At 35.4% G+C, this 25,291-nt stretch overlaps 1 protein-coding gene across 1 annotated transcript in view; it reads right to left on the bottom strand.

The window, feature by feature from the left end:
• DCDC1 (doublecortin domain containing 1) overlaps positions 1 to 25,291 on the bottom strand; it is a 381,196-nt gene that overhangs the window by 292,683 nt on the left and 63,222 nt on the right. The window contains exon 8 of the mRNA XM_032488403.1: positions 18,807 to 18,900. Within this exon, the coding sequence (XP_032344294.1) occupies positions 18,807 to 18,900 (94 nt within the window). The remainder of the gene's footprint in view (positions 1 to 18,806; positions 18,901 to 25,291) is intronic.

Raw genomic sequence — 25,291 nt, forward strand, 5'->3', positions numbered from 1 at the left:
AAATAAGGGCAACGGTTTAGAAAGGACAATGGACACTTTTCAACCTTGGAAAGAACATAAACCTACATGTTGATAAGAGCTAGCAAAGACCATTATAGACACTCAATGGAAAAAAAAAATGTCTTTCCCAGGGAATGAACTATGGGATACTATTTTGTGTGAACCATTAACTTCTCCTTCAAATTGCTACTCAGGGTCAGATGGCTCCTATTATGCTGTGTTTCTTTAATATTTGTGTGCATATCCACAGATAGCATTTCTTCTTATGTTTGAGGACTCTACCTATTTGCTCCTATTTACATGATTGCAACAAGAATTTTTGCTTTCCTGTAATTTCAGTATTTCCATTAAGCAAGTCCTCAACATTTTTATTAGATAAATGATTTGGAAACTAATCACTCCTTAAATGTATCACTGTGCATAGATCTGTCAAATGTGGTCATTCCATTGGGATCATTTCCATCACTGGCAAAGAAAAGTTTTATGGATGATAGTTTTTCATCCATTTTGTTTATTCTCAAGGCATGACTATAGGGCAGAAACTAATCCAATAGTTTCAATGGGTTTGGAGTTAAAACTGAGGGTTCTGAATAAATAGATCATGTGACCAAAAGGAGTAACTTCACTGGAGAGAGCTGGTACTGAACATCACAGGCAAATAAATCATATGATTAGAAGTAGTAGCTGTATTAATTTCATAATTATCACCTGACACTTCTCGCACCCAGGCCCTTCCATTTCCCTTGCATTTCTTCCCCTTTATTTCTACCTGTTAACATTCTTGTCCTTCAGGGTTCATATCAATTGTCACTTCCTCTGGTAAAATATTTCCAAGTTATTTAGACAGAATACATTGTTCCATCCTCTATGTTTCCCAGAGCATTGTTTACTTTAATTTTTCCTTTATTGACTTGTATTAGTCTTTATATTCTTCACTCCCACTTCCACCCTCCAGTAAATCACAAAAACTGTGGGGTTTGAAGACTCGGTGTCTTTTAGTTGGGTAAAGGCAATGCCCAATAAATGTCTACTGAGTAAATAAATGATACTTTTGGATATACTGTGGGCAATCTTTTAGGTAAGTTTTAGGACCATGAATACAACTACACACAATTATTTAGAATATGTAAGTTTCTGTGACCAAATAAAAATTGTTCAAAATTTGATAAATAAATATGAATGTACCAGAATTTTGAAGTGCATTCACGGTATGTACAATTATTTTATTTTAATCTTCCTCATAAAATTATCTTAAACAGTGAGGAGGAAAATAAATATTAAAAGAAAACAATATGATTTGGTGATAAAGCATTAACTAGCCAGGAGAAGACCACAGCTGAGTATTTAAAAAGTCTTGGAAAATCCTTATGTGCTTTATCCTAAAGCATGCTACTATGGGAAAAGGTACACAATAAAGCTTAAATAACAGAGCAGTAATATTAGATTAAGGTCAAAATAGCTATTTTAAATAATAAAGGTAATTCCCTCTAAGAACTCCAAACACAATGAGTTCAAAAGCTATTCATAAGAAAATAAACTGTTCAGCCTTCAAGAAGACCTTATATTAAAACCATTTCATCACTGATAAGAAGCTTGAACTTATTTGGATTCATGATGGGCACAGTACAAGGATTTTTGACAAGGAGCCAAAAATTCCTCTAAAGAGAAACCACAAAACTAATGGAACTTACTAAATGGATACATACTAGAATGTCCTATCAAGTTCTATACCTAGGAAATATACATCTCTCTCCAAAAGAAGTTTCTGACATTAAAAGAGACACTTGGCCACATCTGAATCTGTGGAAATGTAGAAAGCTAAAAATGGGATTTTAAAAATCAATACATTTTCAAAAAGCACTGGAAATAAAAACTTTAATAACCTGTTCCCAATTAAAAATTAAAATTCATTCCAATGAAGTATCTAGAATCATCATTTACATAATATTATAATTTTCACATTTCAGTCAGAGTACATGAGACTACAGAAAAAACCCACTGCCCAGAGTATAATTACCTATAGAGAAACTTCTATACGCTTTTTGGCAGAAAGTTTCAGATCTCAGTCTCAAAAATACTCAGCTTTTGTTAGCAGGATATCATTTGCAAATTTCCCACCAATTCAATTGGAATTTATTTTAAATGAAGTTGATCTAAAAAGTCTTTTTTGTATGATACAAGGTGAGTTCTTGAAAGATATTAAGAATTAATATCTTTATTAATTAAGAATAATTAATATCTTAATATCTTTATTAAGAATATCTTTATTCTTACTTCCATCCAGGAAGTATGCCTGAAGGGAGTCTGAGCTAGTGCCAAGGGATGAGTGTGTTTTACTGCTCCTTATCCAGCTTTAGGTAATAGGTGGAAAGCTCCCCGTCCCTGAGCAACAGCAGACTCCACTCAAAAGCATGGTCTGCAGGGAAGACTGAATGATGGAGAGCATACTGTCTCCTATGTTGCCCGATTTATATCAGTACATTTTTATTCAAACAAAACTAAACTAACAGCTGCTGTGTACTTTTGTTTACATGCTATATGTCAAATCTTATTGTCCCTAAGGTACTTATGAGAAAAGATTTAGCAGTTGTTTTCTTAAATACTGATGCCTACCCAAATTTGGATTTTTCCTCCACTGAACAAAATGACAAGCACACGATTGCTATACTTAGAGCAATCTTTCACAGCTGCTTTAGTTCTTCAGTGATCCTATTAAACTGACGGCATATTGCCCATGGGGTCTACAGTGTTATACTGCTGTAAGAGACATTGATTTGTATGATGGGATCAAACAGAACAGGGATGCACTGGGGGGAAGAATTTCATAGGTCACACTGTTTTTACCTGGATAAAATTTAATTCAGACATTGTGACCTTTACAGAACACCTGGTTATTTTAATTGCTGATATGTGGGTGAACGTTGACATTGGGGCTTAGGAAGTATGAAATCTTAGAAGTCTCCTCCGTTTTGAAAATGCAGCCTGAATCATGTCTTTTCTTAAACTGAACGAAGTAGCTGTGCATTAAATATGCTGGCACATCTTCTGCTTGAGCAAGTGGACCGAAATGGTGTGAATTGTTAATGCCTTGCTGCTTTGGTTCACGGCTTGTGATTGATCATTTGTAACTATATCTACTCCTTGTTCCATGAAATCAAGTATGGAGTAATGGGTTCATCAGATTTTGGGGTTAAATTGAGAGTGAAGAGGTACTGTGTGTGGAAATAAGAGTTGCCATGTTCAGGGCTGGCCTTGTAACAGCATGGAATCTAAAGGCGATATTCAAAACCACTTCACTCATCATACGCTTACTGATTCTGAATAGGGCCCATTTGCAGGGGACATTTGGTAGTTTTCCAATACGCTTTATGCCTCTTTCTACTTCCACCACCATGCACATCTTTTTTTCATACACCCCCAGTAGCACATTGGTAGAACAGGTCAGCATACACAATTCTTTTATTTAAATAACTTGATTTATACAAGTAGAAATAAGCTGGGATTCTATTGTCTGAGCCTTGCCTTTCCCCTCAACAAAAATAATAGTGTATGTGTCTTTGAAAATACAAGTATTTTGTGGACTCAATTTCTTGGGCATCTAAACTATGTCACATTTAGTAATAATGTAAGATAATTGAATTGATATATGTGCAACTTTAAGGTTACTTAAAGAAATGTTGAGAATTAACTATAATCTATTTTTACGTGGTTATGCTCTATAACAATACATAATAATTGAATATAAATGACCTGCTTTTGTAAACTTTAAAGCTCTGTACCAAAATTTAAAGTATAATAGTTAGTTTGGGGAAGTACGATGCAAGAAACTTAATAAATAAAACCAACAAAAATTAGAAGTAAAAACCGTTAGAAATGTCATATAATTGCTTGTAATAACTGACACTTTTTTACATTATTATTTTTAATTTTTATTATTATTCAGAAAGTTCAATCTAAATAGTGTTAACTGAGGCACCAATTAACTTTTGACCCAGTAGGAAAAGCTGTAATAAAAAACATAGTAAAACTTAGGAACAAAATCAAATATACAAAGCACTTATATAATATGTAATATTCAAAAGCAAGCTAATTGTAAAGTGTCTCAAAATTCTACTATTATATTATAAAGTCACAATAATACAAATCTAAAAAATGTAGCTGGATCCTTTTTTCTTTTTCTTTTTTTTCAGTCTCAAAAGCAGGAATAATAATAATAATAATACCTGGTACATACATACCTAATTCAGAGAGACCAAGGAGTCAGATAATGTAGGTAAAGCTGTCTTGGTCTCCTTGGCTGCAAATACTAGGTCAACATATTACTTACATTTAAATGTTTTACTTGAGATATAAAATATATGTATATATGTCATGAAAAATTTATAATTTAAATGTGATAAACTGAAAAGTCTTAATATTACAGTAATTACAGTGGAGGGTTCTCTTTTGACATTTGTCTATGTTTGTTTCACAAAGTAGAATCTTGTATTATGAGCATTTTACATATTTTAGCTATTATTCCACCTCTCTTCTAAAAAATACTTAGGAGGAAGAAAACCAATCTCTGCTGAGTCATGTTCTTTTACATGCAAAGCTTTGTAAAAAATTATGTTATGACAGATAGTAACAATTAGTAAAAATTAAGTTATTTGTTTTCATCGGCAATTATACTTGTTATAATATTTTTTATAGTGAACATCTAGGATCATGGACAAGTAAGATATTTGGTGTTAAAGTTCAAAGAAGGAGAAATAAGAGATATGAAAACCAGGAGCTAAAAAGACAAACTCAAGGAGAAGAGGGAAAGAGCAAGGACTTGGTTAAAAAGTTACATAAATACTGAAGCAAGTTTAGCCCAACAAAACATAGGAGTGATGATCACATATTCATGGATATAAAAGAGTCTATGTTTTAAAGACTTCAAAAGGGAGTTTTTGACAGATATAAAGAGTCTATGAGCAGATTAGACTGCTTTGTGAATGTTCATATCACACAATTGTGCTTTCACATATTTAATAGAAGATGACAGTGATCCAATTATAATGGGAGTTCTCCAACTGCCACTAAAAAAACTTTTTAAAATCATGTCTTGACAATATTCTCTGTAGATCAATAGTAGAAATAACAATCAGTGATTAGTTAGCATTTTCTATTTTTGTCCAAGCAACAAGAGTACCTGGTGCTCAAGTTCGAGTCTGGAAGTTACTAGAGGACAACGAGGGCCACATCTAAGAAACCAAGGCAAAGTCACAGGGAGAAAAGTCCCAAGAAAGGTGTGAAGACTTCTCCTGAGGGGCATCTTTCCTACACAAAAGGGCACTTAACTGGCTGCCTTTGAATATTCCAATCTAGAGAAACTTTATGGCTGATTTTAATAACCACCAGCATTTGGCATCCTTCTTCAGCAAGAGACCTAAAGTTGTATATTTCATAAAATTTAAGAAGTAAAGGTAAATGATAATGAGGCCCAAGCGTTGAACCAAGGCAAATGTGCTTAATTTTAAAGATGATATGGTATCCATACATTTGATCTTAATTCTCCGAAAAGCTCTAGGACAGATTATAAAATGAATGGTTTGTGAACTCTTAGAAAAATAAACAATACTCATTAGGACCCAACATGGGGGTAATTCACATACTAAGCAAATATTTAATGAGCAGAGAGGGAGGCTGTTGGGGAAGTTCCCTTCATAGGGTTTGACATCTCTAACAGCAGCATATAATCATTATTTCTTCCAGTGGGAAGCAGATCCCAATAGACTGTGGCTACTATCTATTGTTTTTAAGCAAAGTACTGCTAAGTCCGTATGTCCCTTCCCAGATAAATGGGTGTAGCTGCAATGAGGTAAGAGAACATAGAATGTCTGCAGACTTCCTGTTTAAGTCCTCTATTTAGAATTCATGATTGCTTTCTTTTGATATTTCTCTTTTAAAATGATAGAGAAACATGTCACTTAGTACTCAAAACAAGACAAAAGAAAGTTAGAAGTGGATGCTGCCCTGGCTCACAATTTCTTTCCTTCAGAAAGTAATAAAACGAATAAGAATGAACACACACACAGGCACACACACGCACACACACAGGCACACACACGCACACACGCGCGCGCGCAGACACACACCCACAGTTGTACCTCTATGGGGCTAAAGTGTAGCTTCAGGCTACACATCCTTCTGAGTTACCTACTGTTAACTAAGAAAGCAATACCATTTACAGAGCCCGAACCGTCTTGGACCATTACAGAATTTCACACTTAGCAGAATAACAGAAGTACCAGCAACACAAGGGTAGTACTAGGCATTCTTAGAACATAGAGGGAGAGGGAAGCATTCTGACTAGACTCACTGTGTCCTGAATTTTCCATTTACATCAAAAGGAATCTAAGTACAACGCTTCCCAAAGAAGGGCATCATCCCCAATTTTTAAACTATTTTATAATACCTCCTCTATGTTGTTTAGCCCTGGGTTAAACATGGGAATAAGAAGACTACAAAATCTCTGTCCTCAAGGATCTTATGGTCTAGAAGACAGATTGACATCACACAAATAACTCCTCAAGCAGTTTCATTAATTATAGTTGTGACAATTACTTTATACGTCGTGCTATTAATCATCAGGGATTCCTATCTTAGATAATAAGGGAGAGAAGTGGGACAGGAGCAAGGCAATGTTGGGAACGCTTCTCAGAAGAAGAGACACTAAAGTAAGACCTTAAGATGAGTAAGTAATAGCCTGCAAGGAGGGTAGGGTGAGAGAGCCCAAGCAGAAGAAACATGGTAAGGCACTGGGGCATAAAGGAGAATCAAGCATTTGAGGAATAGAAACACACAAGCAAAGTGACTTGAGTGCAGAGATGAAGGTGCCAGTAGTACTAAGTGAAGATGGAGAAGTTGGGTAGGGACTAAATCATGACGGCCTTTCAGGCCATGATAAACATTTAATCATTGATTCAATATGACAGATTATGATAACTAAAACCCCTTTTTAAAATAGTGTTACTAGAATGAGGCAATTAGAAGACTTGTTTCTAAGTTGGAGATAGGTGAACTTGTAGGTTCATAACTAAAGGAACAGCCATATCCAGGAAAGATGAATATAATTCTAAAGCAGGGACTCTATTAGTATGCTAAAGACCTCTGTCCCTAATCATGGTCCACTCAACATTTTTATCAACTTGGACAGTGGTAAAGTTGGTATTCATCAAATTTACAAATGAAAAGATGGGAGAAAACTGTTAAGCTGTGGGTGACAGATTAAATATCTGAAAGATCTTGCAAGGTTAACCTACTAAATAAAAACCTATAAATAAAAATTTAGTAGGAATTGATGTGAAAAGTTCTGCTCACACATCTGAAAAAGCAGCAGTACAAGTACAGGATAAGGAATTAGCTTAAAAGCAAATTGTGAGCAAAAACTTGGGGGCTTTAGTTGACCTTAAGTTGAATTTAGGTCAATGATATGATGTATCCAAAGGAAATAATAATGCAATTGTAGGTTATATAATGACCTGGGAAAAAAGAGGAAATGGGACTACTTTACTTATCATTGATTGGCCTGGAAAACTGTGTAAACTGTGTGGTTGCAAAAAGAAGAATACTAAAAAAACCTAAACTGAACAGAGAAGAGTGACCAGGATGGTACGAGGCCAGAGAAATAGTTGGAGAAATATTTAACCTGGAAAAGATTTAAATCACACACGTTCAAATATTTGCAAGGCAGTCATACGCTAGGAATTGATTTGCATTATTTAACTCTGAAAGACAAAATCAAGACCAATGGTAAAAGTTTAAAAGAACAGATTTCAGTTAGCTATTAGATTTTTTTTTAATTAGATAAAAGCTGTCAGAAATGGAACAAAGAGTGGCTGGATGGTCATTCACTGGAGATGATTTAGAAGGGATTCATGACAAAGTGAAATTTTGTTGATGACCAAAGATGCTTCTACCGCTGATATCCAAAGTAAATCAATCAACAGCACTATTCTGAAGCAGATATCAAAAAATATAGTCAGTATCATTTGTTTTACTCTACACTATGTATCAAATAATGCATATGCATCTTCAAGCTTTTTAAGTTCTATGGAATATGGCAAAATACTATTCAGAGTGGGTGATGGGGAGAGGGTATCGCTCAGTGGTAGAGCATGTGCCTAGCATGCATGAGGTCCTGGGTTCAATCCCCAGTACCTTCATTAAATAAATAAGTAAATATATACATAAATAAACCTAATTACCTCCCCCCACCAGAAAAAACACTAAGTGGGTGGTGAGTCATCAAGTGACATCAGTGAAAACTACCAACAAAAAGTAGTTAATTGCAGGGGTAATTTGTTGCAAATTCAATAAAGAATTTTTTGACTTTTAATTTATTCATTCATTTGAAAAGTATTTGTCATCACTAACTGTAACAAAGATTATGCTAACAATTATTATTTAAATATTAATTTTTGAGAGTCTGTTATACACTCAGTCCCATTGTAGATATTACAAGATTTTTGGAGGCTTTTTTTAAGTGTAAGAACAAAATCCCTGTTTAGGTAAAGAGATAAGTCCTATACATGAAAGATACTATATAATCAAATGTTATGACATATGGGACAGACATATCTTATCAAAAAGAAGTTATGAAAAAGAGGTATTTGTAAACAAAATAAAGTGGGATTTAAGCAGTATTTTAAAACTTTGCAAACTGACACCTTGACTGAAGCTTTGTAAGAGACCCCAGAGTCAGAAGGTCCAGCAAAGCCATGCCTGAACTCCTGATCCACAAAAATTGTGAAATAATAACACGTTTAGTGCTTTAAGTTGCTAAGTTTTTGGATAATTCATTACACAGCCATTGATAACTACTACAGATTTTGGTTTACAGATCATGTTGTGCATTATATTATCATTCAGAATATTTGCTGCCCTTCCCCAAAGGAAAATTATACTTCCTAACTTACTCATGTCAGGCTTAGCCATGTGACCTGCAAACACCCTTCCCTGTAAAAGGATTACATATACCCATACTGTTGAATTAAGGAGATGGTGTGTGAATTGCTTTGACATATGCTGATGGATGTGCAATCAACCCACAATGACGTATAGAATGTGTGAAAAATACCCTTTTGCTTAAGCCACTGAGAGTTTTGGAATCATTTATTACCACAAAATAATATGATATATATCCTGAGTGATGCAAATTACTGAACTTTGAATAAATGGAGAAGACTAGAAAGGTTAATGAGTGGGCATAAAATAGTATAAGCAAAAGTAAGGACACCTGAGTCAATGCACTGTCTGGGACATTGAAGGTACTGATCTAGCTATGACAGAAGGTGCATGCTGGGGAGCTATGAGATGTGGGTAATTAAGTTGAATGGGCAGGGCAAAACCACTTAATGAAGGTGCTCGAAGGTCAGGATACAGAGTGTGAAGTCCTGATATGTAAAGTTTTGAGCAAAAAATAAATAAATAGAAAGGATATTTTAGGAAGATCACTCTTTGTCAACACAAAGTATTAAGATTTAGGGAGAGAATTTAGTGGTATAATTAGCAAATAAAGATAATGTGATAATATTTATGAAGTATGAATAGCTAACTATATTTTCTATCTATTGCCACAATATAGCTGCAAAATAAACCATCTCAAAACTCAGAGGCATAAAATGATAAGCATTTATTTAGCTCCAGAGTCTACAGATCACTTGGGTGGTTCTGCTGGTTATGGCTGGGCTTGATCACATGTCTTAAAAATCAGCTGGCTGTCAGCTGATCTAAGATTGATCTTGGCTAGACAACTGGGGTGAATTAGTTCTGCTCAATTTGTCTTTTTTTTAAATAAATTTTTGAGATGAAATTCACATAACATAAAATCAACCATTTTAAAGAAAAGAAATTAGAGACATTTAGTACATTCAAATTGTGCAACCACAACCTCTAGCCAGTTCTGAAATATTTCCATCAATTCAAAGTAAAATTCCTAATACATTAAGCAGTTTTCCCCCATCCTCTCCTCCCTCCAGGCCTTGGCAGACACCTGTCTGCATTCTATCTCTATGTTTGTCTATTCTGGATAATTCTTACAAATGGAATCATGCAAAATGGTACCCTTGTTGTCTGGCTTTTTTCATTTAGCATAATGTTTTCAAGGTTCATCTACCTTGTAGCATTATCAGTACTATATTCCTTTTCATGACTGAATAACATTCCACTGTATGTATATACCACAATGTGTTTCTACATTCATATTTTCATGGATATTTTGTTTCCACTTTTTGACTATTATCCATAGTGCTGCTATAAATATGCATACAGGTACATGTTTGATTACATGTTTTTAATTATTTTGTGGTATATATTTAGGAGTAGAATTGCAGGGCCATATGATAATTCTATGTTTACCTTTTGGAAGAATCTCCAGATTGTTTTCCAAAGTGGCTACACCATTGTGTATTCTCAATATCCAAGGGTTCCAATTTCTCCATATCTTCACCAACACTTGTTATTTTCCACTTTGTCTGTATACAGGTAATTTTTATTTTATAGTCATCCCTATTGTGTGTAAACACTTACTCTATTTGCATTTCCCTTATGACTAAGGATGCTGATGTAATTGTTGTCCACTTGTATATACTCTTTGGAGAAATGTCTATTTTATTCCTTTGCCCATTTTTTAAGTTGGATTGTTTGTCTTTTTGTTGACTGTAAGAATACTTTAAGTATTCTAGATGTTTAACCTGTATAGGATACATGACTTGCAGTATTTTTTCACATTCTCTAAGTTGCCTTTTCACATGATTGATAATGCCCTCTGATGTACAAATTTTTAAAAATTTGATGAAGTCCAATTTACCTATTTTTTTTCTTCTGTTGCTCATACGTTTGGTGTCATGTTTAAGAATTCATTGCTAAATCCAAGGTCATAAAGATTTACCTCTATGTCTTCTTGGAAAAGTTTTATGATTTTAGCACTTATATACAGGTTGTTGATCCATTTTGTTTTGTGTTTGTGTGTGTGTGTACAGTGTTAGGTATGGGTCCAAAGTCAGTCTTTTGCATATGGATATCCAGTTGTGCCAGCACCATTTCTTGAAGAGACTACTCATTCCCCATTGCATAGTCTAGGCACCCTTTTGAAAGTCAATTGACCATAGATGTTTATCCCTGCACTCTTAATTCTATTCCATTGGTCTATATGTCTCTTTTATGCCAACACCACACTGTTTTAATTACTATAGCTCTACATATAGTATATTTTGATATTGCTAAGTATCAGTCCCCCATATGCAAGTTGTTTACTAAACGCAACATTAAGGGCACAATTCTTCACAAGACTGCCCTCCCTCTGACTAGCTGCTTACAAATTTCTGGGTTTTCACCACCAACTTAGATTCAATAATTTGCTAGAATATCTCATAAAACTTAGGAAAGTACTATGCTTAGGGGTCTAAGTTGGTCGGAATCCTGAGAAATACATAAGTAGTAATTTGGGGGACCAAACAATACAAAAATATTGAGACTTATGGAGGGGCCTTGACTAGGTGGCTTCATGCTTTGATGATGCTTTAACATGCAAAGGCTATGTAGGTTTTCTGTTTGCTTCCTTTGCTTGCTTTTTAACCTCAGTGATGTCTGACAGCTTATATTGGATCATGTAACTGAATTTGCAGTTTTATATCTGTGTTCTTACTGAAGGGACTATACATGGAGAATAGGGAGGTTGGTCTGAAATTTTTAATAGGCAAGAACTGTGTAGAATTTTGAACTTGATGGGTTATAACAACAAAAAGTAGCTGGGCTTATTTTCCACTAAACTTGGCCTTCAGAAAATGCCAGCCCAGGGTGGGGGTGGGGGTGACGGCATTAGTATACTGAGGTGGACTGTGGAGGTCTTATCACCCCTACCTGGTCATGCCTGCCTTACTGTGCGGGCTGCTGGCACTTAACACTTGAACAATGCAGTGAACGTTACCTGATCCTGCAGGCAAGTCTGACATTGGGATTAGATCATTTTAGGCACCAGAAGGTAGGAAAATAGTTGCTGCTTTTCTATGTTTTGCAACTAAATCTGCAGGTCAGGACTTTTTATAGTGGCAGCTGGGTTCTACACATGCTACAGTGAAGTTCTATCATTAAATTGTTAGTACCAGGTCTAGACAGAAAGCACTAGATCCCATGGCACAGATTCTATTCTCCACTAAGCTATTTTAAACTGCATTCTGGACCAAAAAGGAACCATGGATGAGCTAACCTTAGATTCATGTGGCTTGTCCACAAGCTTCTGAAGTAAACTCCACCAATCCAGATTGGCTCTAAGTTTATCACATAAATTTTGACCATGGTTCTAATTGTCAGAAACCCAAACTATGGCTTTACCTATAGAAAGGTGGTAGATTTACTTTAAAAAGAATGCTCTGTCTTCTTCAATTAAAGTAGAGAACCAACTTGAAAAAAGTATTGCAAATCTAGGAATCAGATTTATTAAAAGAATCAAGAAGCAATAAAGTGGTTTTAAAATATACTTCAATGTTATAATCAGGACAAAGCAGTGTATACATGAAAACAAATCAGACAGGCCTGCTTAGTTAGAGGAGGAAAGAGATTTCCTTGGAATAAAGGTAAATATCTAATCTGAGAACACACATTTGACAGATATAAAAAAAGAAAAACAGATCATGAAGGCCAGGTTTGAGGGTACAGGAACTATATCTAAGTCTACTCTTAAAGAAGTTATTATAAAAGGGGGATATATTTAATTGTTACAAAATCAGAAATAGTGACTGGGGCCCCAGTGAAAGTGAACAGAGGAATCTCAAAGATAAGATCTCAGACCACAAACTCAGAGCAACTCCCAGGGAAGGCAGAATTATGAAGATTGTGAAGAGATGGCATTTATTTAGGTTACAGATAAATTAATAGTAAGAGCAACAGGAGAATCTCTTAAAAGGATGGAACAGTTATACAAAGAGTGCACATAAAATCTGAATGAAATAGAGAGGGGAATATTGGGAAGATTAACATAAAATACTAAAAAAAAATGTATTTCATGAACTTCAAAAATTTATGGCCTAAGATTAAGAAAAGGCAAAGGCAAGATGAATTACATTGCAGGAGATCCAGGCAAAACAATAATAAATCCAGAGTCCAGCTCTAAATTAGATGTTGAATTGTGGGAAAATACATCCTGGGTAGGATTATTTAACTCAAGGAGGTGAAAATGGATAAGACTGGTTTGAACAAAGGATGCTATTGACAAACTTGAAACTTATTGACTTCATCTCTCTCACTACGAGAGACTCTGCAAGGAAAAAATAGCTAGAGAAAAAAGTCAGAAAAACACAAGCATGGACCAGAAAGCAAAGGGAAAGTAAAAGAAAAGAGTCAATTACCGCAAATTATACAGTCCCAAGTCTGTTACAAAAAGGGACTTTTCTGAAAGAAACAGGAGTATAGCATAGGCAAACCCCAGGCAAATCCTAAATACTGAAGAAAAAGAGGACAGAAACATTGACTCCAGACCAGGAGCATTCAAATACTGAGGAAGGAGGACCAGGTCTTCAGGAGGAAATGGCAGTGGTGTTGGTTCTCTCTGAGGACCTGAGAACATGAGACTCGGAAACATGAACTGCTGCTTCAATTCAGAAATCCACTGGAAGTGACATGGAGCTGAGGGGGAAGCTATGCCTCTGAAGCAGGTTTCTTAGGCTTCTACAGTTCCATGGCCAGAGGTCATTACAGCAGCCACTGGGACCCAGGATTTTTAGCACACTCCTTGGTCTCAGGGCAAGGTGGACACTGTGCCACCAGATAGGGCCCACCCTTGGATCAGCGCAGGGTCCAGAAACATGGAACTCAGAGAGAAAGGAACATTAAGATGTTTGGAATATTTCACAAAGGCAAGTAACAGTAGAGTTATTTTTGTATGTCAAACAAATCTTTATGACAGGCTGCCACCAATGTAAATTTCTAAATGTTACAAGAATGCAACATGCTCAGTACCCTCTTTGAGAATAATAATAATAATAATGATGATGATGATGACGACGACGACCATGTTATATAGTGCTTACAAAGTGTCAGGCACTTGTTCTAATGACTTTACGTAGACTTTACTTAGTCCTTACAACAATCTATTAAGTTAAATCCTATAATCTCTATTTTACAGATTAGGAAACTGACTCTCAGAGAAACTAAATAATCTGTCTGAGGCCGTACAATAAATGGCATAACTGGAATTTAAGTTCGGGCTCCAAAATCAAAGCACTGAACCAACACTTTATTGAAAGGAGACAGTGTACACTCGCCAATTTTTCCCACCCAATATATAAATACATAATGCTATAATTAATGCCTTGATGGGAGGCTGCTTCCTAGTGAGATATGCCACAGGTCACAGACCCTGCTCAAAAGCTTAAATTGACTGGTATCTTGGAAAGATAGACATGAAGAATGTTTTCTCTTCTTTGCTTTCCTTCACTTAGTCTCTGCTATGTTCTTTGGCAACAGTCACATGGGTCATGCCAAACAACAGGGTCCTGGAAATATCATTTTGCCTGGAATGACCACATGAGAAACTGGGGATTGGACTCTATTCTGAATATGCTGGGTGTGGGGCTAATGTTGTGATCATCTTTTGGTTCAGTTGGAAGTAGGAAACATGAGAAAGTTGGGGTAGACCCAATTCAATTTCTGAGGTCCTGAGGGATGACACCCACTGCAGGAGCCCAGATGGTAGCTGCTAAAGAATTCCAGCTCAAACCAGACATCCAGAAGCCATCTAGCTGATACTGGAAAGAATGAAAACTGGGAAGGAGTTCAATTTCTTTGAATTTTAATTTGAGAAGTTTGAACTTTTATTGGATTTTAACTCACAAAGGTAAGATTATTTGATTTTGGAATCACTTCTTTGTGGATTGAAAAAGTTGGAGTTTTAACTTCTTTGGGATTCTATTCTTTGAATTTAATTTATTTACAAAAAATTTGGGCAAAAGTTAGCATGCAAATTTAGGATATGTTATTGGAATTCTGTGATTCAAATATGTTAATTCTGTAATTTGATCTAATTGTATAATTCCTAAGAACTTGTTTAAGAATATATAGCTATTTTGGACAGCTAATTGGGGTAGGAAATAGAATATGAAGTGAATATTTAGTGTTCCATAGCATGGCCTTGGAGCCAATTTGATTAATGTACTATTCTAACTCATTTCAGAAACTTCTAGGTTTCTAGGGTAAATTTCATTGTACCTACTATGATCTAGAAAGAGCCACAAAGAAGCGAGGTTTGCTTACTGGAATAGCAGCCTCATAAGGTCCTAAGAGACTGAGTATGACTCCCCTGGTTCACCACACAGTAATAATTAAGCTAAAGAAGTTAAGAGAACAAAAAGTTGGAAATATTTGGGGGAGTCAGAGTGTTATTAAACAACACCATCAAAATCTGACATTATCTATACGTGTTCTGTCACTATTATGAGCTTCTATAAACATGAATATCTCATATATGATTGGTAAATAGGGGGATGATGTCAGTAAGATATAGAAGTTTGCTTGGTGAGTATGTGCTTTTTCCCAGGCAAAGGAAGCCAACAGAGTAGAGGCAGAATTCTACCCTTTAGCAGGGAAAATAAAACATGTTAGCTTAGTTGTTGAACTGGGCCTCCCTTCCCAGAGAAGTGCACCTCATGCCTGGCATGACTCTTTGTGGGAGTTTTGTTTTCTCCTGTGCCTTCTTTAAAGAAGCCCCACTGGCTCAAACCCAGCTGACTTCCACCTGCATTGTCTCACATTCTGTTGTTTCTGTGCAGCTTTAATATCCTCTGAAGCAGCACTCTTAGATGCCTACTCAGGCTGTTTATATTATCTCCTAAGTTAATAATTATTATTTTAGTTAGTATTCTGGTTTTAAAGGTGCATAGACTTTTAATGGTCTTCCTCAAACCTATTTTTCTCGTAGCCCTGTTATTTTTGAGGGTGTGATTCTGCAGAATGCATTTTTCACACATATCATGCTCTAGCAGAAAATGTACCAGCATGTTGACCAAATATAGGAACTACCTACACAGTGGGTAGTTCTCTTCTACACTAAGAAGAATAGATCAACAGAGGAGCCACAACTAAAGAACTTTTCCACATGTAACAATATAAATTTCTTTGTTAAAATCTTCTATGCTTTAGAAATCTGAAAACACAAGCAATTTGCAAATCCTACGGGTTTTTAAAGGTTTTACTAGACCTAATAAAGTAAAAGTAGTTTAATGGCATGTCAAATGTGCTCATTTCTCACAGTGTAGGAGGAAAACTTGAAAGTATACCTAATTCCAAAAAAGAAGCAACAGATAGCAGAAGTTTCTTTTCTTATTTTGTACATCTGTTACTTTTACTTGTTGATACAATTACACTTCTAATTTGTTCTTAAAAATAAAACATAATTGCTATGATATTAACATTAAACATTATCAAATGACTTTTTTCTGATCTGATACAGAGTGAGCAAGCAAAACAAAGTCATGCATCAAATCAGAATCTTAGCATCTATTTAAATGAAAAGATAACTTTCACATAACACTTGAACTTTCCCAAGTTAAACTTCAGAAGGCTATCAAACATAAAAGTTTAGGGATCTCAATCATCCTATGCACAAAATCATACTAACAAACAAAGAAAAAAGAAATGCAAAAACCTAATGTTAAGTGACTAGGGTGCTGCAGACTGGAAGTTCCTCCAACAGGATTAGCTTCTTTAAGTATTTTAAGTCCAGTGAACTTGTTATGCTTCCACATGTTAGTAGTTGCATAGGCTAATTTCAGCTGGCATAAGCTTTTATAAGTATGCAAAAACACAGGGCAAGGCATGCATTAAAATGTGATAATAGCACACTTCTGGGACACGTGAAGCATGAGGCATGAATCCAAATGCCTCTGGCATCCATGAAGTCTCATGTCTCAGAGTCAGAGCTTTTCTGTTTTGATAAGTAATTCTGTTATACCACACTTGGGAAGGGGGAAAAAAATCAACTTTCTAAATTTAATCTTTCATCTTAACCAGGGTTCCTTATAGTTTCAACTCTAGCAGTTTACTTCAGATACAATTTTTTAATTCCAGGTGAGCTGGAAATAATTCAAAGCTAGATAAGGTCTTAAGAAAATGTGTTATTTATTTATTTATTTATTTATTTATTTATTTATTTATTTATTTATTTAATTTCATAGAGTGATTATATAATATAGTTGGTCATAAAGAATATTTAAGCCAGTGTGATAAGGGAAGGGACAAAAATGTAAGAAAGAAAAAATCAACTTTAATAATGTTACTCTCGTCATCCCCCAAAAAGGGACAATAAGGAAGGATTCCGTGTTACTTATGTCTTAGAGGTAAATAATTAATGCTTTTAGATAATGGTTAAGTTTCTACAAGCACTCAGAAATCTTCAAATGAAAATTCCTAATAAAATAAAAAATAATGATCAATCTAATACAATCATTAAAAATAACCAAGAAAAATAGATTTACTTTCTAAGTATGCACACACATAACTAATACTTAGCAAAAAAAAATTTGAGTCATAAACAATAAGTATCAAAATACCACAGTGATTACTCAATAGTATCTTTTCAGTATTAATTAAAGATGATGAAGCCAGGAAAGTTTGCTTTTATATAGTACAAGCAAGGATATTAGAAGCCAGTGGGACTATCCAGTATAGATATACCTTAAAATAACTTATAGTTATCTGGACCTAGCCTTGCAGTTAAGTATGCCACTTAAGATTTTGGCCCTCTTCAGGCATATGAAGGTTTAAACGAAGTGATAGAACCATTCAGTAGCACATTTAATAGTGTTAATTGTAGCAGTATTAAAGTAACATTAATTACTGCTAAAGTAATAAACAGTAAATTTTTTAAAAAGTAAAGTAATAGTATTAATTACTATGGACAGTAATTTGATGATAGCACAAACGTGGAATCCATGGCATTTTTGCTTCAAAGACTAGCAAATCCGAGCCTTTAGAAATACATAGGGAGGTCTCATGTTTTGACAAAGGCACACAATAAAATTGTTTTAAAGCACATTCATGACTTTGGAAAAACCTCTAGAAGTTAACCAAAACAGTTAAAAAATTTCTAAGCATACAGTAGCATAATTTCTTATTTTTCTCTTTTGAAAGCTGAATACCATAGAAACTGTTAAATTATGAAAATATATCAATTACTTTTGTTTATTAAGTTATGGCTTACCATAACTTAAGTTAAAATGCTCATCAATTAAAAAAAAAAATCTAAGCTTGTGCTGTGCTTAGACTGAATGTTTGTGACCCCCCAAAATTCATATGTTCATCCCCAGTGTGATGGTATTTGGAAGGGATTAGGTCATGAGGGTGGAGCTGTCATGAATGGAACTAGTGTCCTTATACCAGAGACCCCAGAGAGTGCCCCTGTCCCTTCCACCACCTAAAGACACAGTGACAAGACAGCCGTCTAACAATTAGGAGAGGGCCCTCAACAGACACCGACTCTACCACTGCCTTGGTCCTACACCTCTCAGCCTCCTTAACTGTGAGAAATAACTGTTTGTTGTTTAAGCTACCCAGTTTATAGTGTTTTTCTTATAGTAGCCCAAATTGACTAAAACATGCTGTATTTAAATAAAAGATTCTCAAAACCTTAATACCCTTTCATGATTTCCCTTCATATGAGTGACAGATTTAGCTACCTTAAAATTTATGGTTTTTATATCTTCCTTTTAAATGTATACAGTAAAAACAAAGTTATGTAAATACCTTTTGAAATGGTATATACAGTTTACAAAGTCTTTGCAACTTACCTTTTGAAATCTCTTTAATTTTTCTGCCATACAAATCATAAAGATATCTGGCTGGTGAATTTAGTTTCATTCTCACTGTACAAACATCTAAAACCTACACAGAAAAAAAAAAATCCTGTAAATAATTTATTATAGTAAGCTTTAACTAAATTGAACACACATTTAAAGTCTTTTCTATGCTACATGGCTATTAAAAATTATATTATGAAATAAAATTTGATGATTTATCAAATGTTAATGCTTAGAATGGAAAAAGGCAGATAAAATTGTTAGATTCCCATTGTACTTTAAACACACACACAAATATTAATAAAAAAGAGAAAGGAGATGTAATGAATATTAAAAAGTAGTTATACATTATTTAATAAATGATAGAACTCTGGGAGATTTTTATATTATTCTTAATATTTTCTATATTTTTCATTTAATTTACAATGGGAAGGTATTATGAATTAGATTAGGTCTTAAGGTACTTTCTTTAGCTTTTAAATTCTTTCCAAGTGTCCTAAAATAAATTATACATATAGTCTGATCACAGTTCACCGTGTGAACTTAGGTTGTTTGGGTACTAAGAAATGGAATTAATAAACCACATTTCAAGGTTTTCCATGAGCCTGAGTTTGAAGAATTTCACTTTTACCAGTTTTCTAATACACTAAAGCCCTTTTCTCAATGTTTTAATTTCTCAGCCTGTTCTTGATACAGCCTTTATAAAGTGCAACAATCACCTTTCCAACATCAGGGAAGACTTAAACATGTATCAGCTGGAGAGAAAGTTCTACTCACAAGACGAGAAAAATTAAAGTAACAGAGAGGGGTTGGGAAGTTACCAGCAAACTGAGGCAGGCTTTATTAGGTTTTTGGAACTGACTCCTAAAGTATTAACTCACCACATTCTTTTTAAAAAGTCCATAATACATTCCAAATCCAAACTGAAAGTATTTTGTCTTCCACTTTAACTATTCATAGCTATATTACACTATCGTTTTTGCATAACCAAGAACTGCTGAAGGACAATGTTTATTACATGATTACATAATTTAAAAATTTTTTTCTGATTACTGATATTATCCTGCCTCCATTTCTGCCCACTTTTATCCCTGTTTTAAAATTGGAGTCTATAATCATAGTCCTAGCCCAATCAACCCATTTGCTTTGGAACAACAGACATTTTTAAACAGCTTAAAGTGTATATATAGGAGAAGTTACATTTTCCCTTCAGTCTGGAGAACAACTTTCATACGTTGTGACTCATTTAGTTTATCATCTGAGTTGCTGTTTCAAGTGGTGTGCTGCATTTAAAAGGCAAATATTTAACTGATGAATTTAATTTGACAAATTGGCCTTTATTGGATTGGATCAGAAGTTCTTAGCCTTTATTCTACCCCTGCACGTGACCAATAATGTTTCCACATGCCACATACTCCCAGGGGCATTTACAGGATTGTGTGTGTTTCTTACACCTCAGCTGCAATCCAGAGTTTTGGACAATTCTTCAGAAACTATGTATTTCTGCTGTTTTTCTAAAAAGCAAGAAGGTTGTTTGTGATTAAAGATAAAGTTATAGGAACAATCTTGAACCCTCTAATTTATGAAGAAAATATTCACAGTATCAATGACTTACCTAGTTAAATAACAAGGTGCTTGCAATGTACTTCATAAGTGACTGTAAGTATTGTTATGTGGAGAAAATCCATCGTCCTCTAATCTGCCTACCTGACGTGCGTCAGTGCAGGAGTTCAAGCCCTCATAAGTCGGACATGGTGCTGCCTAACTTGGAATGGCCCCTCTGATACCACTGTTCCAGCCCCATGGCTGGCACTGGTCCTTGCTACCAAATCAAATAAAGTAATAACCCCATCAACTCTCTAAACCTTACTCTTCCTGCCTCCCCTCCCAACCTTTTGGGTCAGTTTCTTTAATGACCACTACACACAAGTTAATCTAGGACTCCCATCCAATGGACTGAAAACTTTATCAAAGAGGCTCAGAAAGCAATATTCAAAATATAAGAGAGAAGGTATAAAGAGAAGAAACTATAGTTTGGTCTGTGATGAGACAAAAAGGGGAGTGGAATATATTGACTGACACTGGCATGAGATCTACCCTTTAAAAAAAATACTTTAAGTAATTTACACATTCTGACTAGAAAAATTCTTCTATTCATCACTTTCTTCCATGTGACTTTGTACCCAAAGACTATCCTTCTACCACCACCACCACTGCCACCCTCATTGACAAAAGTAATTGAGGGAGATGATAATTCAGTATGCATCCTTCCTTAGCCAATCATCTCCAAACACAACTAAGAATCCACAGTTAGTTTCATAGACCTAAAGAGATGCAACCTTTCCTTAAATCCCCCAAATTCTTCATCCTTCCATTCTTTATGTTTAGGTCTCAATTTCTTAAGATTACAAATCTATTATTTAAAAGTGCAACAAAGCCCTTTCATACAAATTATATTCCCTACTTACTAGTGAAGCTTCAAATATCTAAATATCCCCCAAAGCCATAATTCACCAGTTAAACTAAGTAAAATATGAACTATTTAAAGATAGTCCCATTTACTTCAACTAAAATTTCTATGATTTTTTTAAAATTGTCTCAAATTATTGCTGCCTTTGAGTCTTAAAAAAAATAGTCAAGTAAAATTACAAGTTTTTCTAACTCAAAGATTCCTCTTCATTGTACTAAAATATCAGTAAAAAAATGTTTGTGCAAGCCAAGTTTTAAGAGTTAAGTGATTTTAAAAACGGGCATTAGAAAATCAGATATTAGAAATTAATAATGCATCAGCAACACTGTCATTCTCTCCTGCTTTCAGGATGAAAGATCCTTGCAGTGTTCAAGCAACGTCAGCTTTCAGTAATCATTTTCTTACAGTAAGTCGTCAGTGGTATGAATTAGTATCAATGTATATTTCTGTCAAAAGCTATAAAATGAAGCCTCTACTTGTAAGGTCATTCTTATAATTCACAATTGAAAAATATTTAACAGTGCCAACTTGCTGTATATTAAGGTTAATTAAAATATCATTTCCACTAATTTGTACCTGTTAAGCCTGTTAAAATATTACTTTTATAAATTCATACTTTGTTAATTTCTTACAGCTTAGACTGTAGAGAACATTTCTGATACTGCAATTTAAATTATCATGCTATATCCAGACTCTTCTTTTTTTAAGTTTTTGAATGTCTAGCTTTATTCCACATCCAAAGTCAATTCATCACCCTAACATTTCATCTGGGGTTAGATAAGCAGAGGGTGTGATGCCATAGAAAATGGGTGGGGACAGTTTACACTACAGTCTAATGTTAGTTAAATCTCTATACCATTGTGTTGGAAAGATATCCAAATTACACATTTATAGAGTCATCTAGGGTTTCTACGGAATATGCGATCTTAAACACCACTTTGTGAGGTTTAATGTTCATTCCATATACTTTATCCATTAAAATGTATAATTTAGTTTTAGTATATTCTAGAGCTGTGCCACATTCTGGTTATTATGAATATTGCTGTTGTTGGGATTTGTCTATAAATTTTATTGTGATCTTATATTTTGAGTTCTCTTGATTATATACTGGGAGAGAATTGCTGGGTTATATATCAAGTCCGTATCTAACATTCTGTGAATTTATCATATTTTCCTCATCATCTATCCCATTTTTTTCCACCATGGATTTTTACCACCATTGATTTATGAGGATTCCACTTTCTTCACATCTTTGTTAGCACTTACTAGTGTCTGTCATTTTCATTATAGTCATCTTTGTGGGTGAGGAGTGGTATCTCTTTGTAGTTTTGATTTTCATTTCCCTAATGACTAATGTTATTGACTATCATTCATGGGTTTGTTGGCTTTTGCATACTTTCTCTGGAGAAAAATCTGTTCAAATCTTTTCACCTTTCAAAATTTTATTTGTCTTTTTATTATTGAATTACAAAAGTTCTTTATATAGTCTGGATAATAGACATTTAGGAGATGTGACTTCCAAATATTTTCTCCTGTTTTATAGGTTGTCTTTACGCTTTTCATAGTATCCTTTGTGCATAAAAGTTCTTAATTTTGATTAAGTTCAATTTATCTGTTGTTTTATTTGGTGACATGTGCTTTAGGTGTCAAACCAGATTCTTCTTGACTGGCACCTGGGAAGAAATTTTCCACAAACTCTTTTCAGTTGAATCCATTTGTCTAGTTTGGGGAGTCACCTCCACCCCTGGGCACACCTGGTGCAGAGTTTGCAGCTTCTGGAATGGCCACCACAGAGGTAGTGTGGTTCCAGTCTACAGTCTCTGAGTTTGGTTTGATGCTACCCAAGTCCAGGTGAGAGAACATGTTTATTAGCTCAACATAACCCCAGACTAATTGAGCTGAGTCTACAAGCCAACAGATCCAACATTGTTATCCCCTTCAAAGACAAAGAACCTTGATCTCTTTTAATATGTTTTTATGAGTCAATGCCCAGAAGTGTAAGCCCAGATTTAGACCTCCCCACATACTCCCTTCAAAAGGTCCTCTGCAGCAGGGGTCAGTAATATATACGCCATGGGCCAGCCTGTTTCTTTATGGCCTGTGGGATAAGAATGGTTTGTATGTTTTTAATTGTTAAAAAATTACCAAAAGAAGAATATTTTGTCACACTTTCATAGTATATGATATTCATATTTCAGTGCCCATAAATAAAGTTTTCTTAGAAAACAGCCACACTGTTCATCTATACATTCTCTATGGCTGCTTTCACACTACAGCAACAAAGTTGAGTGGTTACAACTGAGACCTTTTGATCTGTAAAAGGAAGAGTATTTACTGTCTGCCCCTTCACAGAAAAAGTGCCTACTCCTGGTCTACTGTGTCATCATTCACATATAGTTCTACATTTTCTTGTTCTTTATACATTGCTTGCCAACTCCTTCATCCACTTCTAAAATTTTGCATTGTGCACTCTGATAATGCTTTCCCTGATCAACAAAATTGACTAGACCCTCAACCTCTTTTAAAAGAAACCAAACTATCCCCTGAGTTCACTCATTTCCCCCAGAACCTCCTAAGTGCTGGGATTTTATTTTAGTCTCTCATATAACACAATCTCTAATTTGGGAAGTGGTGTTACTTACAATGTTATTGCAAGACAACTCCTCCCCAACACTCTTACTGAACAAGCAAAACAAGTAAACAAGCCTTGCCCCCCTGAGCATCTTGACCTTCAAGTGCACAATCTTTCTTCACTCTAGTTGTTCTTCCTCATTCATGGATAACCTTTGCCACAAAACTAACCCTGGGTGACCCTTACTACTTATTTACTCTCTGTGCATACACCAAGAAGCCTGGTGCTCCTGGAGAGTCACACAAATGAACACATCAGTATTACTATTATTCATAGTCACCAACCTCCATGGTCCCTCAATACTGCCTAGTCTTCTGTTTCATTGCTTTGTGTCATATCTCTCTTCCCCTTGCCACATAAATATTTCAAACCATCTCGCTCTACTTTCCACTTAGTCTCCCCTCCCCTCTTTAACTCTTAGCAGATGGAATGACCTCCTACATTTGAGAGAAAGTTGAAGCCTCATCTTCCTGCTACCAAAGCTACAACCTCCCTACTTCTATACCCATCCTCTTCTTTACCTTCTAGTTGTTACAAGCGTCCCTGCCCCTAAGGCCAATATTCCACCTATGCTTTCAACTATGCTTGCTGTCAGATTTTAAAGCAGGATATATTATCCATCATTTCTTGTATATTTACTCCTTCTCAACTCAATTTTTCCCACTGGCACTGGAACATGATCAAGTCTTTCCTATCTTAAAAACGAAATCCTCCCATGTGGGGTCATCACCAGTTGTGGGTTCTGGCCAGCAGAAGTCCCACTGAGATGGAATGAATTACTCACGACTCTGTGGAAAAAGTCAAAAGAGCGAGAGGGAGCCAACTCCACGAACCTCTCAAATACTCCCACATTTATTGTGTACAATCAAAGGAGAAATCACTGACAGTTGTGTGATGGAATGCAGGAATTTAGGGAAAGACAGGGTGGGATCTAGATTGTAGAGTCTGGCTCAAGGTCAGAAGACCCTTTATGTTTTGGTAAGTCATGTTCGTGTTGACATCAGCAAGCCTTACAGCTTATCAGGGCGGAACATCTGAGAAGCAGCTGCTTAACATTTTTCTTGGACTCAGGCGGCTGTGCCTGTCTTAGGTTGCCCCCCTCTGGGGGTCTTACCCATCATTGGCTAACCAGCCTTCTCACCTCTGAGTCTGCAGCTTTTTATAACTTGTTTACCATTCCAGCCCAAGACTCGTTCCTTTAGGGGCCTACAGTTTACCTTTAGGGAAGTCATGGGAAGAGGGGAACAAGATACATTCTTACAGATATGTTAAAGCAGACCACCAGCCCAGCCAGTTCCTTGCTTTGGGGATAGAAGACTATCTAACAGCAGACACGCCCAGCGTTTATAGCCGAGGGCCTGGGTGGTTGCTTTG

The sequence above is a fragment of the Camelus ferus genome, chromosome 10 (genome assembly GCF_009834535.1).
Source record: "Camelus ferus isolate YT-003-E chromosome 10, BCGSAC_Cfer_1.0, whole genome shotgun sequence".
Classification (NCBI taxonomy): domain Eukaryota; kingdom Metazoa; phylum Chordata; class Mammalia; order Artiodactyla; family Camelidae; genus Camelus; species Camelus ferus.